The 13,655-nt window shown below is 43.9% G+C and overlaps 1 protein-coding gene across 1 annotated transcript in view; it reads right to left on the reverse strand.

The window, feature by feature from the left end:
- abi2b (abl-interactor 2b) overlaps positions 1-6,797 on the reverse strand; it is a 19,488-nt gene extending 12,691 nt beyond the window's left edge. Inside the window, 5 exon segments of the mRNA XM_042080725.1 lie at positions 1,196-1,296; positions 1,576-1,593; positions 2,296-2,472; positions 2,868-3,035; positions 6,611-6,797. Coding sequence (XP_041936659.1) covers positions 1,196-1,296; positions 1,576-1,593; positions 2,296-2,472; positions 2,868-3,035; positions 6,611-6,727 — 581 coding nt within the window. The 5' untranslated portion in view covers positions 6,728-6,797.
- Between the last annotated feature and the right edge of the window lie 6,858 nt (positions 6,798-13,655).

A 13,655-nucleotide genomic window follows, 5' to 3' on the forward strand; every position in this document is an offset into this window, starting at 1 on the left:
GTTCAAAACACCACACTGTGATTTGCAGTGCGTGATAAAAAATAAAATAAAAAAAAGGCTTTGTTTGATGTTTAGCTACTTCAGCTATTGGTCAGAGAATTAGTTCAGGCTGCCTGTGGATGATGTAAATGGTTATTATGATGCTGGCTAATTCACTCGTCTGCAAAAGTAACCGTGCAAATTCTGAGCTCTACTAGGTGTCAGTTCAATGGCTGAATGTCATAGTGGGAGTTATAATGGCGCTGTGGAGCTCTAGGTGTACAAGGGAGGGGCGGGGGGGTCCATTAGAAAGCCATTCACGATTTCTGTTGCACTGTGGTGATGAATGACAGCTTGGTGATGAATGACAGCTGTGTTGCTAGGGCAATGATGAGGGGAAAGGGTTGGAGGGGGTGAGGGGGTACACAAAATCAACACTGACACACCTGAGGCAAACACACACACAAACACACACATACACCACAAGTAACACAACAGAACACAAAGGCCCTGAACAGACAAACATTTCACACTCGAGTGCCCACAATGCTGGAATTGGAGAGCAGAGTGTGATTTGTCAATGCCAGAGTTCTAGCCTTAGAAAGCAGAGCAGCCACACACACACATAACTGTAATGGCCAAACCCATCAAGTACCAAAGAAATATGCTAGGTCATAAAAGATTCCAATATTGCAACACTGTGGTCTCGCGTCTAAACACACACACACACCCACACACAAATAATGAGGAAGTAAGCCTTCTGTCTTTTGCTGTGGAGATGGGCATGAATAAAACATGGATGTTTTGAAGCACTGTAAAAACATATACATATCTCCTGAGTGAGACCTTTCTTCCTCTACACACAGAGGGAGAGAGGTCATCTGAAGGTCAGTGTTTGTCCTCTCCCCACTGATCAAACTCAGGTCAGGACAGGGCAATTCTAACAAGCTTCATTTTAAGGGGGAAAAAACTATTACATCTGAATTAGGCCTCAACGGTACAAACCTAATACATTTACAAAATGCTAAATTGTTTTTCCCTAAGTATCAGGTCCAAATTAGTTTCTTAGAAGGATGCAAAACCTGTTGAAAACCTCCTGGACAGATTTCGCGCACACACACGCACACGCGCACGCACACACGCACACGCACGCGCACGCGCACGCGCACACGCACACGCACACACGCGCGCGCGTACGATCCTCCAGCCCACATACCCAAGAGTGCCCTTCCCTGGTCCAGGGGGGCTTGGGGGCTTCTGGGTCGGTGCTGCAGTGCGCGGGATCGTCCCGCCTGCCTTCATGTTCTGTGCATTGACCTGTAATATGGACGAGGGGTTCAAAAGTTAAAGGTCAACAGGTCATACCTCCTACATAACACCACACTTTTACACATTCACTCATGGAAAACAAAAACTGTTCCAGCTCTGGCACTTTTTAAAACTAGATCTATACAGAGATCTATCTATTACTGTCTGATGGAAGAAGAGATGAAATATTGTCCTTTAAGGCACTTTGGTGGATGAAAGGACAAACAAAAACAACACGACTACACACCAAGCCAAGGAGAGGAAGGGGGCCTTGGAACAAGTCCTTACCTTAAACCTTAGCAACCACTAAGACCATACAAGAGCCAAGTAAGAGACAGGGATAAAGAGAGAAGAGAATCATTCTGTTAGTACGGCAAATGGCACTTTGGCAAAGTATTTCAGTGTGTTACTCTTAGAAAGAGAAAGAGGAGAGAGGGGGAAAGAGGAGAGGGAGAGAGGGAAGGAGAGAGAGAGAGAGGGAGAGAGAGAGAGAGCGCACAGGCAAACAGGTCACTAGAAAGGTGCAAACTACTAGCAAAGCATAGCCTACATTTACACAGTATATTGGGGAGTTTTTATAGAGAAGAAATTAAAAATCTATAGGCTTAATTCATCTCAATCTTGGAGCTGCTATTTTAGAGATATTCATATGGAGTTTTTCTTTCAATTCATAGCCCTCAATATTAACATTATTAAAGAAAGAGAGTGACATCTTTATTGTATGTCTTGACAATACGATACTTTAATCCTACAAAATCTCTGGTTACTGCAAAGCTGAGCAAAAGAACTCGGTGCTCTTTAGGTCAATCAATTAGGTACAGTCCTTCAAGAAAAGGGCCTAGACAGTGCATCAAAAGAAAACTAAATACAGCCATTAGATTTATTGCATAGGTACTACTGACACAGTGCATTGAGGACAGGCACATGCAAAGGTTTTAGGGTCTCCGAGCTGCTGTCTGACTGACACCCTCCACATGCTAAGTGTCCTCCCGCACTCCCATGGCCTACCTTCACGCCATGGCCCACGTCATCCAGCACACCATAGTCAATGGGCTTGCGGATGTAGCGTACGGGCCTCTCGGGATTGGCCGGTGCAATGATCTTGTGTGTGCGGGAGGTGTTTTTGTTTGTCGTGAGGATGCCGATCTCCCGACGGGCCACCTTCTCCTTGTGGATGTCCACAGTCTAGGGGGGAAAAAGGTACATATGAGGTGTAGGCTAAACACACAAACTCTCGGCAGGCTTAAAGGAGAACTTTTTCAACCTGGGCTGTATTTTTTTTAAATCTTTTTGGATCCACATCTTTAGTAGGGACAAAAACAAAATTGGTTCAGTGTTGAGAATGCTGTAACTAGCCACAGACGACTATACAATGGAATCCTATGGAATGGTGCAAGCATGCACATTAAAGTCTAATGTGCCTGTGTGTGTGTATGTATATGTCTGTATTCATGTATGTATGCATGTATGTATGTGAGTACCTCTGAGATGTGGATGATGGAGACCTCCATTGTGCTATGTTTGTGTGTGGTATTGACAGATTATATTGAGCCATGTGTGTGCGCGTGTTTGTGTGTAACCTGTGAGATGTGGTTGATGGAGGACTCCATGCGGCGCAGCTGGGACGCCTGGATGTCGAGCATCTGGAGCACATTGTTGGCGAGTGTGTTGATCAGGTAGGCGACGCTCGCCAAGGACTGGGTGGTGTAGCTCTTGGTCTCCTCCAAAGCCCTGTGTTTATCAGGGGACTAGAGAGAGAGAGAGAGAGAGAGAGAGAGAGAGAGAGAGAGAGAGAGAGAGAGAGAGAGAGAGAGAGAGAGAGAGAGAGAGAGAGAGAGAGAGAGAGAGAGAGAGAGATATGAAAAAGAGGGAGATGGGACAGGGGAAGGGAAAGAGAAGGAGTTATGGGTTGACTAACTGAGGCTGCGTGCAGATGCAGAGATAACAACAGGATGACACATATACACCCTACCTCAACACCCCCCACCCCCTCAAAAAAAAAATCATTTCCTGAGGAGCATGGGAGCGGATCAGGACACTGAGACTGAGTCTCCTGCAAGCCCAATGACAGCGCAGCACAACACCTCCCAGGCACGCGCCATTGGCTGCCCGCAACCATCAATCACCACCTGTCATGGTTGCCGTGGCAACGCCATCACATCGGAGAGAGCCGTAAAATAAATGTGGTACGTGTGAGTGAGTGTGAAGACATTCACAGGGCAGTTTGGGGGGGTGGGGGATAAAAGCCTTGCAAAAGCCAACACACACAATCCACTCGAAGGAACATGAAGAGACAAATAAAACACTCAACTTTGGTTATGTAACCGACAGGTTTTTACATCAAATTAAACCAAAACATTGCCCAGTGTATAAGGGTTTACATACACACACACACACAGTTTTGTTGTGACACTATGCCCCTGGCAGGTCCTAGAGGAGGGGTTGGAGTCACATTTATAAAATTCCAGCTGACACATTAGATGACACAAAGATGACACATTAGTCACATCAGAGGCTTTTGGCTTCAGGTCTGAGGGTTTGTCAGACCATTCTCAGTCTGCACACACGCACGCATGCACTTGTACGCATGCACGCACGCACACGCACGAGTATTAAGTATGCACGACTTGCTTCTTGCATCACTTTAAGGACACATCATCCCACATGCTAACCAGATTCAACCCAGAGAGATAAACAAAAACAAATTCAAAATATGAAGCAGTACATGTCCATACTGTTGGTAATCAGCTAGGAAACTGCATACGTTACCCCACAGGTACCCTCCAACAACATGCAAGCCAATGCCTGAATCAAGAAACACCACATTCATTGCGCGGCTATGGCCTACTCAACAATCTTGCCATTTCCAAGACTCTGCTGAATGAAGTTTATGACACTTCTCTCCAAGTATGTGGTTTCAGTGGTATGTGTTCGCGCACACACACGCACCCCGCCAAACATTCAGCATTCTCTGAATGTAGCCCGTCAACACTTCTGTTTCTGCAGTCAGCGTTGCGAGTGCTTGAACCAGGTCAGGGTCCCATAGAGGGAGAGCATGGCACAGCACGCTCAAGCGGAGCATGTCCCATTCAGGGAACCAGGGCACAGCTCTCCACTGTCAGCCCAAAAACACACAACAACACCGTACAGCCAGACAGACAGTCAATGCACTGGCAGCCATAACAACAGACCGGCAACGCCACAGAGACCACATCACCTGTCCAACGCAAGACAGATCGCTTAGACAGAAACACAATCTAAAGTCGGAAGAGAGAAGAAAACCTTCAGTTTGTTTCAAATTAAGTTGTGCTTAAGTTAACTTGGTATCCTACCAACAACCTGACATAATGAAAACTATGACTAACATAGTTTTCAACCAGTCGATTCTGCTAGAACAGACACCCACATTTAGCCATCAACCATGTTTGATTATACATGCCGTTTGTAATTATACCTGAATAATGGTCACTCTGTCAGTACTGATCTGTATAGTAGGCTGTGTGCTTTTCAATATGCTAAATTCACTCCATAACTCATACATTCCAACAAAGGACAGATACTGCCTGTGGTACAACATCAAAAGGGAAAACAGAGTGGTTCCTTTCAGAGAGCGAGTCTATGTCCCTGCTAATGATGAGCTTAATGTTGCTCTCCCACCTACTCACACAACCCACCCAAGTGAAACGAAGCAGCAGCGGAGAACCGCTCTTCCACTCCGCAAGAGAAAATCAAGCAGCGGACACACGCAGAAGGGTGTGACCTCTAAAAATAATCCAACCAACATACACCTGGTGGAAAAACGGGGCCAAGGACAATTAACAATAGCTACGGTATTCCACAGTGATCACGTTTACAAAAAAAATCCACTTCAAAAATGTCCAGGTGCTGCTAGATCGCGTCATCTTTACCTCGCGCTCCATCTGAGCCAGAGGGGATGAGCGACATTTAGCGGCTGTGATTTGTTGCCCAATGACCTACAAGTGCCGGGCTTAGTAAAGCTGTCGTGTAGCTAGAGCCTTCGAACAAGCCCTTGGGGTTACAATACCACAAACCAGTTTAATGGCTCTAGCTACACGTCTGGGGCTCTCTACCCCAGAGGAAACAGTGCCCTCAACGTTTGATGACCATTGGACGCATTGAGTTCAACATGTAGCAAATCTGCGGCACATCTAATGTTGACATCAAGGAGTGTAGTGTAGAATACAGGTAATTGTTATTTAACAAATTTGAGTTAAGCCCAGCAAAATAGAAACAAAGCTTCCCAAGACACCAAACTAAATATAAATCTGATGGATATCCCTCGCAGCGTTCGTGTGTTTGTTTGTTTTTCTGCGGGCCGTTATCTCAATAACTGCAGCAAAATAACTGCTTATCTGACTTGAGCAAGCTCAGCCTGTAACGCCAAACGGCTATGATCACCGATGTCACAAATAGTTTTTTGTATCTACAATTAACGTTCAAGTAACATTGGCTTACTGGATAGACGAGCGAATGATTGGTGATATCGTTAGTAATGTTATCTACGACCAGAAACACCAATTACTTGCACGTTTACCACACACACAAACAACCAGTTATATGTCCTGCACCAGTCGCAACTGAAATGTTTACGTTTATCAGACAAATCTATCGGAACATTCATCTACTTTACGGACAAGATTTGTTGCTGTTCTTCCTAGCCACTTGGTGAATGGTGACTGTGCTTGCCTAACACGGTGAACTTTTCTCGCCATATCGTAAACGTTACAGTTTGTTGTCTAATAATCTAATCAAGGCAGACTATTTGATTGCAATGTTTATTATAAAACTTATGAGGTGGACAATGACAACTAACGCTATCTTAAAACTGGGAACTGGCATACTGGGAACTGCTTCCATTGCATTTATTGCCAGCTAGCAACTGTTCTGGCTAGCGAACTAGCTAGCCATTAGATTACCATTATCATGTGTTTCCTAGCTTGTCAGCTAGCAAGCTACCTAACCATAACGTTACACCAATGACTGCCAACCATTAGCTTCTACCCAAGATGGCTACCCCGCTAAACATCGTTAAGTTACTCGTGCTTACGTCCAGCACTGTATCTAAATGAGATCATTAACGCGTCTTCTATGATATACTGCTAAGATGATACCCATGAGGTTAACGTTGGATACATCTGTTGAGGGCAATGGGCAGTAGTCAATAGCAAAGGACACCAATGAGCAAAATGTTAGCCAGCTAGCTAGGTAACTTAGCAAGCTAATGAAGGCTGGACGTCTTTCCGTTCACAGCCATGCCTTTCAGCACTGCGCGTACATTTAGGATCACAAATCTTATCCATACCTGTATATAATTGCTCTCACAGTATTCTGCGACTCTTTCTAGATTGGCATAACTGTCAAGTAAAGCGCCTCGTCCAGCCGGAATCTCCTCTTCCAATAGCATTTGAAGCTCCGCCATCTTCACATCTTACCAGCTAGATGTTAGCTTGACTGACTGAAGCCAGAAAACCCGAAACATTTTTCAATATGGAAGACTCTTCAAAACAAAAGTCCTCTCGACTCTATCCTTTTCCAAAAACAACACTGACATCATTTTACCTTGATGTCATTTACCAGGTCTGTCATTGGCTATTGAAACACACACACACACTCATCTCTCATATCTTTGCCAAATACAATCAGAAAATACAGAAAGAACACAGGAACACTAGGCTACAGTAACCTATGCCTAAATCATTACACTTACCACCCCCACCCCCCATTTTGGGTGTTTGCTCGAAATTGCACACTGCCTACTAACATACTTTGACTTATATTCAAGTGCTTGACCTCTTTTGAAAGCAGAAGCCTAGTAGATTATTTTGGTACCAATCAGGGACACATTCAGAGACAGTGCCCCGAGATCTCGGGGAGCAGCCCAGGATTTTTGACCTCCTCAGTTGGGCTGGTTGTCAAGTACCAAAACATGTTTAGTTCATAGATTTCACATGTAAAATTCATTTTATACAACCCCACCTCCATCTTGCCTGTTCATAATTCTGAGAATTTTTTTAATTGTGTGCATGTGTGCATGTACATGTTTACATTACTGACAAGTAACTGTTAAAAACAGCACTCACTGATGCACTTATTCTTACTGTACTCTAATGTTTTTAAATTGTCCTAAAATTGTTGAGAACTGCTCTAAAACTTAAACTGTTTACTATGTTGTTAGTCGCTTTGGCTAAAAAGCGTCAGCCAAATGTAATGTAATGTAATGTTTATGTTATGTGTGTGTGTGTGTGTGTGTGTGTGTGCTTGTGTGTGTGCCTGCGTATGTGCCTGTGCATGCATGCGTACATATGTCTACTGTGTGAGTATGTGTCATACGTATGATTACTGTGAATGTATGTGTGTGTGTGTGTGTATCTGTTTGTGCACATGTGTGCACATGAAATGGGTTAACATGACCCCTGGAGGCAAACATACGGAAAAAAATGGTCATCCTAGGCCCTACAGTTCTCAAGATATTCACAGAGAACTGTGTCTGCCCTTGGCGTGCATACAGAGGGTGTCATAATGATCCTACACTTCCAATTTCGTGCAGTTTTGACTATGTTAGGTCACAGATACCTGCGATTACAACACCTCATTTTTACTTTTTTGTGTTTAACTAGGTGGCGCTATACATGAAATGAGTGGTTATGGAATGGGTTGACATGGCCCCTTGTTATAAGTTATAAAAATATTTATTCAAACTCAGATTCATTGGCCTTGGCTCATTTTCTGTGAAGAACATAAAAAAAATAACTTAGCCTATTTCCAATGACTGCACACAGCTTCCTGATCAAGTGATTTTAAAGGTCCCATGACATGCTACTTTTTGGATGCTTTTATATAGGCCTTAGTGGTCCCCTAATACTGTATCTGAAGTCTCTTTCCCAAAATTCAGCCATGGTGCAGAATTACAACCACAACCAGTCCCACAATGAGCTTTTCTTAGGACGTGCCATTTCTGTGTCTGTAGCGTTAAATGCTAATGAGGAGGAGAGAGGCGGGGCAAGGTGGAGGGTGGGGGTGTGGCCATGACCAGCTTGCAGCCACAGTACCATGCACTAATATTTACAGTGGATAGCCTACAGTAGGCTATATTGCAATGGCTTTATCGCAAGCTTTCCAGTTTGACCCAGAATCTGATACGGATGGAGCAGTACCTGAAGTTGAAACTCAGTGGCTACAGTAGGACGTCTTAGGACTGGTTTGTTTAAAATATTGTTTTTGGATACGGTACTTTAGTTGGTTTGTTTATGTATGCTGTTACAGTTATTATCGTGTAGCTAATGCTAGCCTACATTGTTGGCTTTTTATGTTGCTCTGATTTGCTATCGTTCTAAAGCTGAATTAGCATCTATATCAGTAACACCTCCATTTATCACCCATTTCATCCAAAAGTTCTAAAACAACGATGTTTTTTAATACTTCAAAATAAAATTTGATAAATTAACCTTACATTTGTCAGTAGCCATAGGTGTGTAGATTTGAACAAAATCTGGTTTGGTTTTTACCGGGGCTTTTACTGCCTGAAATATCCGATTTTGTTTACTGCGCTCGGAGGTTAGTGCTGGCCTGGTGGGTCATCTACTCCCACCCTTTCAACGGCACATGAACGGTTAGACCAGAGCCCGTTAGACAGAATTCTCGTTGCTACCTCAGAATTCCACTGGAGCTCCAACCGAATTTGTACACGCAGTCTTACAAGACTGTTTATAATTCTTTGAGTCACGGTAAAATGTAATTTTTGGTACATAGCTAATTTAGATACACTTATGGTGTGGGTGCTTGCGTTTCTTTAGGAATCCGCCGTCTTGGCTTGTATAGAAATGAATAGTAAGTGACACATACACGTAAGAGGACGGAAACACGGGGCTGGTGGTAATAGGGGGCGATCCGATAATCGCTGTAGTTTAGAGAAGACTACTCTGGATCATTTTTTAATGACAAAGTTCTCCATGTCCACGCATATGAAGTCATGTTACACATAACCCATATCAGTGGTGTAGTCTACGTGATATGCGGGACTACACAATATACCCACTTAAAAAGCATCACCATCACAGTATAGCCACTACAGCTAACTACTACATCACAGTATATCCACTACAGCTAACTAGACTACACCACTGACCCATATTTTATATATATATATATATATATCAGCTATAGACACTAACCAGAGCCACTATATTAATCAGACCTCTATTGACCTGACCTGCCATTATTACATCTACCTATATTTTTTGGTTAGGTGCCATTGTGAAAAATGTGCTACTATCTACCATGGCCACAGAAGCTGAGAATGCTTGGAGATACCTCAGGTAGCATTTTCACCACTAAATTGGAAATTACTTTGTCTTATTTGACAACTAATTGTGCTTAAAAATGACACTTAACATTTCTAATTCTAGACTACAGGAGGTCGTAGAACAGCTCACATGTATGGTTGACTATCCTGGATTACTTTTGAGGCTATTCACCTTTTGAACTTGAATATGCTCCCAGCCCCCTCCTGCTCCATCTCCTGGGACTAACCCCGCCCCCCCCCCCTCTTACACTCCTGTCTGTCCTGTTCTTTCTTTTGTCCTGTCTTATATGTTGTGTTATGTCTTATGTCACTATGCCTGCATAGGGAAAATTGAAAAGGGATAATTGAAGGGATAAATAAAGTTTTTTTAATTGAATTGAATTGGATTGGAGCGGAGCCTGTTGGCCTCAATGTTCTCTCTGTAGAATGTCGGCCAAATATACAGACCTGACTACGGTCCTCTACATTTGAGAGGAATACATCAGTAAATTGTGCTTTGTTACATAAGTTAATAAAATAATAAATAAAGTCTTGTCTTGAGTCTTGACTGTTTATTCCACCAACAAATCTGCCTAATTTTCATTCAATAGAGTAGACAGTGTCAAGATTTATTTACAGAGGAAATACAAAACAAGCATTGAAGATGATCCATAGGAGCATATGAATATTTGTTTACATACTGTAACAATAACAAATCAATAATAAATAGTCGCCTAAATATCAGAATCAATTGTTCGGTTGCTACAGGTATCTCTATTCTTCATTTGTGAGCTGGTGCTGGGGGATCCTGGGACGCAGAATCCGGGCCGTTATTCTAGCTTGGGTGATCCTGCGCATCTGCTCAAAGTTTCCTGAGGAGGAAGGCCACTACGTAGGGTTTAAAGCTGTTCATCGAGGTCTATACGAGGTCTTTTGGATGGTCTTTCTATAGGTGTCGATGACGGGCACAAAGGGTCTGCATTGGACGTCCCAACACTGAAATCTTTGCAGGAGACAGTTGCCTGGACACCTGCGCCCAAAATGTATTTTACTAGTCTAATGAAACAACACATAATGAAAGTAAAGAGAAACGCCAGAATACGTACTAACTACATCAAAAGTAAATGTAGTGAAGGTGGCAAGTACATACCTTCACTTCTAAAGTGGGGCCGCAGAGTCTTTAAGGATAGCTGTGTGCCTACAGTATGTGTATCCAGTTGTTCTGTTGGTTGGTATGTGCCCAAACACAACAGATGTGCCACGACCACATTTCCAGGTTGCTGCGGCACATCAGGAATTTGGGGCTGCAGATAAACGAAAAAAAGAGCGAACTGGAACCATCACAGGTCACCCAGTTCCTCAACATGACCCTGGACTCCAGGGCAGCATCAATCTCCCGACCTCCCTGACTCCCCTGTCGACCAAAGTTTGGGTGACTTTGTGTGGTCCGGGGTGCCTGGACCGGCAAACAGTTGAAACAACATATCAATGGTCTCGATCTGGTCTCGATCAATGGTCACCTTGTGCTTCTACAATTCCTCCCACGCCTGCAGGACTGCCAAGTACTAGTCAGGACCGACATCACAGTAGCAGCAGCCTATGTCAACTGACAGGAGGGACTGGGCTCTCCCCACTTGGGGCAGCTGGCCCACAAATTATGGACATTAGCCATGAGACAAGGGCCGTTTCTCTAAGAGCCACCTACCTGCAGGGCCCTCTGAACACTGCGGTGGACTTGCTGTCCAGGGGAGGCCCTCAGCCAGGAGAGTGGAGGCTCCATCTGGAGCAGGGTTTCCGTTGTCCGGTAATTGCCGGACATTGGCCGAAAAAAAAAAAAAAGAAATGTCTGAGAAAATTAAATCCCTCCGGTCAAATTGTCCAATTGAAATTGGCTAATAATCCCGTTGCCCTAAAACAATCTGAATTAAAGAATAAGTAGCCAATAGGCTACTAATGCAAGAAAATGTCTTTTGGATATGTTTTAAAGGAACAGGTGCTACCGTTTGAAAGTTAGTAAACAACATGCATATGCTGCATTTCAAATACGAAGTGCACACTTAAAACGTCTAAACAAACAGTAGCCGACCGGTTTGCCTCCAGGGAGACAGCTCACTGCCCAATGTTCTTCTCCCTGGGGAGGTACAACCCACCACTAGGGACGGATGCTCTGGCTCACCAGTGGCCTCAAGGCCTGCTGTATGCCTTTCCCCCTTTCAGCCTTGTGGAGCTCCCTATTCGGAGACCTGGGCCTGAAACTGTGGGCATGGCCCCTGAAAGGGCAGAATTCAGGGCCCTAGGCTTGCCGGAGCCAGTCATCCAAACATTGGAGTTGGCAAGGGCACCTTCTACCCGTGCGGCATATGCCTTCCGTTTGGACAAGTTTACCTCTTGGTGCGAAGTCCATCAGGTGGACCCCCTCGTTTCCACATCACAGCATATCCCACAGTTCCTGCAAGAGCAGCTGGGCCAGGTTAAATCCGCTGCCCCCCTCAGAGGCATGGTATCCGCAATTAAGGCTTCACGAGTAGGGACGCTGCTGTGCCCTCATTTCACAATTCTTGAATGGCGCCCAGCGACAAACAGTGCGACCTAAGGTACCAATGGTGCCATTGGCACCTTAGGTAAGAGTGCTGGGGGAATTCCAGCATGCCCCATTCGAACTAATCGAGGCAGTCGAGCTGAAGTGGCTATCACTAAAGACTGCTCTATTGTACTTCTAGCAGTCTGCTCAACAAGGAGAATTGGGGAGCTGCACAACTTATCTGTCCATCAGCAGGGTATATACAGAAATTCTTCAGTTGAATTTAATACCTTTTAATACCTTCACAATATTTTTTAATACCAACGTGACTTTGAGCTGCAACTGTAGCTGCAACCTTTGGAAATTCAGTGTTGGGGGTAACAAATTATAAAGTAACAGATTACTGTCATTTTGTTACTTAACTTCCTGAGTAAGGAAGTGTAGCAATGCTTACAATTCAAATCAAGTACCTATTATTACAGTTACTGGATACTTGGTTACTATTTTCCTTCAATAAAAACACTGACCTATACACAATTATCTGTTATTTAATCCTAACCCAAGACAAAACGTTATTTCATTGTTATGTGTAGGAAGAGCACACACCACTTCTCCAGCACTACAATCTTTCTTTCACCATCATTCTCTCAATCAAGACAAAATGACAAATGAAAATCAGAAAAAGTTTAAAAACAGAAATGTTTAATTAAAGGACTTCTGTAAAAAGGCAAAAGTAAAGTGACGAGTAGAGTAATAAAATAATAATTCCTTTTCAAAAGGAGTAACACATTTCATCACAATTTAACAAGGTAATTATAACTTAACTTGAACACTGGAATCAAAAGCTGCCCAACACTGAGAGACAGACAGAGATACAGAATGACAGACTGAGAGCGAGATAAAGGCTCTGTAAGGTAGGAGTAGAGAGAGAGAGAGAGACAGAGAGAGAGAGAGAGAGAGAGTCTACCTTTGAGTAGTTAGCTCGCAATGTTTAACTTGGGCATAAAGTTTGCTGTCTGATGTCCTTCATTGTAGGCGTACTCACGGCGCTGGTAGCCCTAGCATTGGCAGTGGTTTGCGGAAGAGCGGTGGAGGTTTGTGATGATGTAGCCGCTAGCTAGCGCAGGACATCGAAATTGGAAGTTGCTCACTACATCCAGAGGTGGAAAAGTCCAGCTTCAGAAAGTAGAAGTCCTACCACATATCTGTGCCAACCCTTCACTTAAACCAGCTGATTCTAATTACCACAACTCTTCAGCCAAGTGGATCAGCTAATTGGTGAAATCACCAGTGTTACGTGCACAGGTAGAACCAATCAGGGACGGACTGGGACTAAAAAAAGGCCCTGGACTTTCTTCCAAATTCGCCTTATTTACCCGGTGGCCATTACGAGGCTGAGGGGTACACTTGCCATTACACCTCAGTCCAGCAGATGGTGGTGGTAATCAGGGCTCCGAACCGGTTCAAGGAACGAAAACGAAAACCGAAAACGAACGGAATTTTACGGAATTTTACGAGGAGCGGAAACGGAAACGAAAACAAAAT

This window comes from Alosa sapidissima, chromosome 23, assembly GCF_018492685.1.
Source record: "Alosa sapidissima isolate fAloSap1 chromosome 23, fAloSap1.pri, whole genome shotgun sequence".
In the NCBI taxonomy this organism is placed as follows: Eukaryota; Metazoa; Chordata; class Actinopteri; order Clupeiformes; family Clupeidae; genus Alosa; species Alosa sapidissima.